A 6,058-nucleotide genomic window follows, 5' to 3' on the forward strand; every position below is an offset into this window, starting at 1 on the left:
GGGAGAGGGACGCATGGTCATGCAGGGACATTTACTCACACGAGGACGCATGTCCACAAAAACACACGGACACACACACACACACATGTACGGACACAATCACCCAACCAGCATGTGTGGCTTGCAATTGCATCGCATCCCACCGAAGGCCTGGGTACGGGGTCCTGGCCGAGCTGGGGTGTGCCTTCTTCGCCCGCCCGTCAGAACCCCGACGCTTCGGCGCCCGGCATACACTTCCCTGGAGCAGGCCGAGATCCACGCGCTGCGATGATGGCAAGGCGACGAGGAGCGGTTTGACCGGCGACGACGAGTTCTTTTTTATCACTCACCTTTTGCGCATGCGCGTATGTAGCCCCACCTCCGCGCTCCCTTTTCCTCGCGCCCCCTCCCCAAGGAAGGGCGCTTGTGAGGCTGTGCCCGCCAGCAGGAGGACACGATCCGATGGCTTCCTCGACGCGTTCTGGAAGTGATCCATCCATCCAGAGCAGCCCTCCACTGCCGGGCGCGACGACACACACACACACACACACACACACACACACACGCGCGCGCGCGCGCGCACACACTGTGTGTGCGTGTGTGTAGGTGGGGGGCCCTCGCGCCGGCCTAGGCCCGAGTGGCACCGGCGATCGACACAAGCCGCGCACCCCCCGTTTAAACAGTACCACTGTGTCAGCACATTCCGCCAAGAAGGGCTCGTTCTCTGGTAGTCAAGTTCTGGGCATGCTGCGAGGGCAGTGGGCCTCGGAGGCCGGGATCCCGGTGTCAAGAATGCGCGCCTCCGGTCCAGAGCGGTGCCGGTGGCAGAACAGCCGGCCCCCGGAGGCGATCTCGCGCGGTGAGAAGGATGCCCCCCCCCCCCCCAGCCACCGTTGCCACCAAATACTGCAGGCAAGCCCACGGCGGGTGGGAACACAGAGATGGGGGTTTGAATTTGAAACACCAGGAATGCACGCGGCGTCCGCTGTTTTCCCACCCACCCAGCCCCGGCCCGTGGCCTAGCGAAAATCGCCCGGGTGGCGTGATCCGCGGTCATGTGTTGTCCCGTGAGTGGGACCGTGACCACAGGGCCCTCGAGAGCCTGTGTATGCCCACGCAAAGGCAAGCGCATCGGCGGCGCTGCGCCTGTTTGTGTCCATTGTCCGACGTGTGACCCCGGTGGTGGCGGCATTGTTCTCTGCTGTGCGGGACCTCGTCCTCTTGGTGGAATGTCTTCCGAGGGGCGGGGGGGGGGGGGGGATCTCCCTGCCCCTTTTCCAATGAAGAAGTGCCTGGGTGCAAGAGTCTGTGCGCCCTGGAAGAGGGCCCGACGTGAGGATGCTTGGGACGCGGGATGCCGCGGGTGTTTTCTTGCGCAGCCAGCGGACAAAGGGCCGGGAAGAGGGTGGCGGAAATGCTGACCAACGACACACTCTTGAAGGGGAGATCTGAATGTGTGTGTGTGTGTGTGTGTGTAAATATATTTATGTATATGGTATGTATGGAGGAGGGGAGGAGAAGGTGGAGGAGAAGGGAGGGGGGGAATGGAGGAAAGGAAGGCACATGAGGAGAGGAGGAGGCGGAGGCATGCGCGCGTATGCTCAGAGGTTCATCTGAGCAAAGAGGCGGGCGGTCAACTTCTTCATGTGGAAGATCGAGCCACCAAGGCGTTTCCCCTTGATGCCATGGAGGTTCATGTGCTTGACCTGGAAAGGAGGAGGAGGAGGAGGAGAAGAAGAGAAAGAAGAAGGCCGAGGACAAGGGCAGAGGGTCAGAATGGGAAGTGCACACATGGACACACATGGCCACGCGCGGAGGCACATAGGAGGAGCAGGAAGTGGAAGGAAGGGGAGGCAGAGAGGCAAACACGCACACGGCAAACCTCCAGCTCGAACTGAAGGCGATGGTCCCCGGTGTCGCAGGCAAACACGTAGGGGCTGTCGAGGACATACTTGATGCCGTTCTCTGACAGCACCCGCGCCACTTCGGTCATGATCTCGGTGACGGTCTGCATGAGTGTGTATGTACAAGGAAAGGGGGGGGGGGGGTGAGAAGCCTGGGCAACATGCATGGACAGGGGGAGACGACAGAGGGAGAAAGCGAGGCAAAAGGCAGGAGAGGAAAAGACACTTGAGGAGGAGGGCACACGTGTGTGCCGCCCGCCCCGCACACCGGGGGCCATGTGTGGACGCACCTTCGCCGACGTCGTCGAGAGGGAGAACCAGCCAAGGGACACGGTGCGGACCTGGTGCTGCTCGCTGTCGATCGGAACCGCGTCGCCCCCGATGTCCGGATGCCCGGGGTAGAACTGGGGCGGGGCCATGGGGGCCGCCGAGAAGAGGGAACCCCGCCGGCGGCTGCTCCAGGTGGACTGGGGCGGGCCGGCGCCGGTGGTGGCGGTCTGCCGGGACGACGAGCAGGCAGCCACCGGGGCGGCATCGGAAGCCGGAGACCCGGGCGACCGCGAGGCCGCCACCGAGGCTGGCGGCGCCGCCCCTCCCTCGGGGACGGTGGGCATGGGAGTGGCGGCCGCCGCGCCGCGCGACGAAGAAGACCGCGAGGACCGGGGGACGAAGTTGTTTGAGGGCAGGGAGAACCGACGGGTCCAGGAGGAGCCGCTGCTGCTGCTGCTGCTGCTGCCGCTGCCGGAGGCGGCGGCGGCGGAGCCGGACGATGGAGGCTGCGGCTGGCCGGGCCCCGCGCCCGCCGGGGAGCCGTGCTGCGCGTCCTCGTCCGCCTCGCTGAGGCGCGGCGGCGCCGGCAAATGCTGCGGCGGCTGGGCAGATGACGAAGCGGCGGTCGGGCCACCATGGCCCGGGCCAAAGTGCGACCCGGCCGCCCCGGGCATGACATGGTGCGGGTGGTGGTGCGGCGCGGCGAAGGTGCCGGCCGGCGAGACTGAGGCCCCGCCAGCGCCGCCACCGGAACCGGCCGCCGGGTGCGCATGCGGGTGGAGCAGGTGGTGCCCCGGCGGCCCGGCCGGAGCCAGGCCGGACGTGGTGGGGGTCGACATGAGCGGCTGCACGGAGTTCCTCCGGCGCCCGTGCACATCGGCCCGGTACCCCGGTGGCAGATGGCTGTGGATGGGCTGCTGTTGCTGCGATGAGGGGACCCCGATCGGGCCGCCGGCGGCCATGTGGTGTGGCCCGGCAGAGCCAAACCCTCCGCCAGCGCCATAGGGCGAATGGCCGGTCTGCATGTGATGCGGGAGGCCGGACACCGGCGAGTGTGGCGGCGCATGGTGCATGTGGTGCGTCGGCGAGGGGGAGTGGTACATGTGGGGAGGGGGGCCGCCAGGGGCCATGCCCGGGTGCGGCCCGGCCGCCCCGTGGTCCAGGCTCCGGCTGGCGGCATGGTGCGCCGGGCCCGGGCCCATCCCGGCCGTGGGTGTCGGCGACCGGCTGGGGTCGTATGGCGACCCGGCGCGCCGGGTCCCGGCCCCGACCGGCGGGACCGGTGACCGGAAGCCGGTCGGCGGCGAGGGTGACCCCCCGCCCGGGATGGGGCTCCCGTCATCGGCCGAGCGCGGGGCGGTGCCCGCCGCGGACGCCGCAGCAGCGGACGCCGCCGCCGCCGCCGCCGCCGCTGCCCCGCCGGGCGGATACATGTGCATGTTACTGAAGGCCGCCTGGAGGGCCATCTCCTCGGACCGGCGGCGCTCCTCGCGCTCGTACAGCTCCTTCACCAGGTAGTAGGCCGAGCGGACGGGATTCGGCGGCATGTTCGGGTCGGTCAGCCGGTCGAGCAGGTTCTCCACACGGAAGCCAAAGCGCTCGATCTGCTGGACAATCTGCGGATCCACAAAGTCCGGGTCGATCGGGTCGCGCGCTGGCAGGTGGCTGTCCGGCGGGCCGTCAAACCCATCCAGCACCCACCGGTGGGCCATGATCTCGGCCATGGTGGCGCGCCTCTTCGGGTTGACCGTGATCATGCGTCCGATGAGGTCCTTGGCTTCGGCCGACACGTGTGGCGGGATGACGAAAGACGCGTGGGCAATGCGCCGGTAGAGCTCCTTGACATCGTCATGGTCGAAGGGCAGGTGTCCGCACAGCAGGGCAAAGAGGATGACACCCAGCGACCAGACATCCACCTCGGGGCCGGTGTACCGCTTGCCGAGAATCATCTCGGGAGCGGCGTAGAAACTATGCGTGTGGGTGGGCGGGTGGGTGGGTGGGCGGAGGGAGGGGGGCACACACAGACAGGCAGACAGAGATGGGGGGAGAGAGAGGGGGAGAGAGAGAGGGGGAGAGAGAGAGGGGGAGAGAGAGAGAGAGAGAGAGAGAGAGAGGGACGGGGGTCGAATTAGTCATTGGTGTTCGGGACGTGGGGAAAGGGGGGGCAGCACAAGGGGGAAAGACGCACGGCGAGCCACAGAAGGTATTCAGCAGGTCACCCGAGTCGTAGGTATTGCTGAAGCCGAAGTCGATGATCTTGATCTGCCGGCGGCTCTCGTCTAGCAGGAGATTCTCGGGCTTGAGGTCCCGGTGGATGACAAAGTTCTGGTGGCAGTAGTCTACGGCGGAGAGGATCTGCCGGAAGAAGGCCCGGGCCTCCTTCTCCGGCACGCGCCGGCGGGTGACGATGTAATCGAAGAGCTCGCCACCGGCCGCGTGCTCCATGACAATGAGGATGGACGAGGGGGTTTCCAGGACGTCGTGCACCCGGACAATGTGCGGGTGGGTAAGCAGTCGCAGGAAGCGGACTTCCTTCTGGATACGGCGCATCTGCCGCTCGTTGGTGATGGAGTTCTTTTCGATGATCTTGACGGCAACCTGGCCAGTGGGGAGTGGGGTGAGCACACAGAGCCCATTGGCATGGCAACCAGGGGGAGTGAGGGGGCAAGAGAAGGGAGAGGTGACACGTGTGTTGGCACACGACGTGTGTGGTTAGATATCCATACATACACAGAGAGAGAGAGAGAAAAAGAAAGAGAGACAGACAGGGGTAGGCGCGCGCGGGGGGAAGGGGACCCATGCACGGATAGCTACCCGCCAGCGCATGGGAGGGAGGGTGTGATGCGGGGGAAGGGCCGTACCTTCTCGCCGGTGAGGCGATCCGTGGCAGAGCGAACCTTGCCATAGGTGCCCTGGCCGATGACCCGGTCCAAGACATACTTGCCCACCATGGACCCGGAGGAGTGCGAGGCGCCGCTGCGTGCACCGTTCATCGGATTCCCCGACCCGGGGACGGCAACCTACAGTAGTGGACGAGCACAGAAAGAAGGAGGGCCGGGAGGGAGATAGAGCCGGGGTCAGTCGGAAAGGCCCACACACCAGGGGAGAAGGGGAGGGGGGGGGGGGCGGGGAGGGCGCGAGGAGGACACGATAACAACAACATCAAGACCAAGACCAAGACCAAGCGACGCACGGAGAAACGCCGCCCGGTGCCGGGGCCGGCTCCGGGGGCCCCGGGAACCGGGGCCGGCTGGGCCGAGGTGGCGGCGGCGGCGGTGGCGGCGCCCTGCTCACCGGGCGAGGCCGATGGCATGTGCATGGCCAGCGGGAGGGAGGCGCGCCTCCCGGCGGCAATCGGCGACAGGGGGGTGCCGGTGGTGCCGGCGCCTCCAGCCGGGGCCGGGCCTGGGGTCAGGCGCTCGGACACCGGCGGCAGATCTTCGGCGTCCTCCATGGCAGCGGCCACGTCGAAGTGCGTGAGGGCGCCGCGGGAGTCCGGCCGGGCGGCGGAGTGCTTGGCCGCCGGGTCGGGCCCGGCCAGGCCGCTGGCCCCGGCCCCGGGGGGGGGCGATTCTTGGCCAGGGGCAGCCGCGGCCGCGGCCGTCTGGCATCCGGAGCCGCTGCTGCTGTTGCTGCTGCTGCTGTTGCTGCTGTTGGTGTTGCTGCTGCCGCCGCGCGGGTCGGCGCCACCGGCGGCCGTGGCCGCCCCGGGGCTGGCAACACCAGAGGAGTCATGCAAGGGGGAGCCCACGACGCCAGGCGCGGCGGCGAGGGTCTCCTGTGCGTCGGCCATCTCGGCGTTGTTGTCGGGCCGGTAGTGGGACCCAGGGCCGAGGGCGGCCGTTGCGCCGGCTGACGTGACAGGGGACATCATTCCTGCGAGGATTGGGGACCGACGGGGGGGG

At 67.5% G+C, this 6,058-nt stretch overlaps 1 protein-coding gene across 1 annotated transcript; it reads right to left on the minus strand.

Annotated features, from left to right (window-relative positions):
• Positions 1–1,435: 1,435 nt before the first annotated feature.
• On the minus strand, positions 1,436–6,051 carry H696_01958 (CAMK/CAMKL protein kinase). Its single transcript, XM_009495860.1, has 6 exons — positions 5,347–6,051; positions 5,015–5,173; positions 4,342–4,751; positions 2,174–4,121; positions 1,853–1,987; positions 1,436–1,685 (listed from the first exon to the last, which is right to left on the minus strand). The coding sequence occupies exons 1-6, from the start codon at positions 6,025–6,027 to the stop codon at positions 1,581–1,583; spliced, it is 3,438 nt and encodes a 1,145-aa protein (XP_009494135.1). The 5' UTR covers positions 6,028–6,051; the 3' UTR covers positions 1,436–1,580.
• Positions 6,052–6,058: the final 7 nt, after the last annotated feature.

This window comes from Fonticula alba, assembly GCF_000388065.1.
Source record: "Fonticula alba strain ATCC 38817 unplaced genomic scaffold supercont2.3, whole genome shotgun sequence".
NCBI lineage: Eukaryota > Rotosphaerida > Fonticulaceae > Fonticula > Fonticula alba.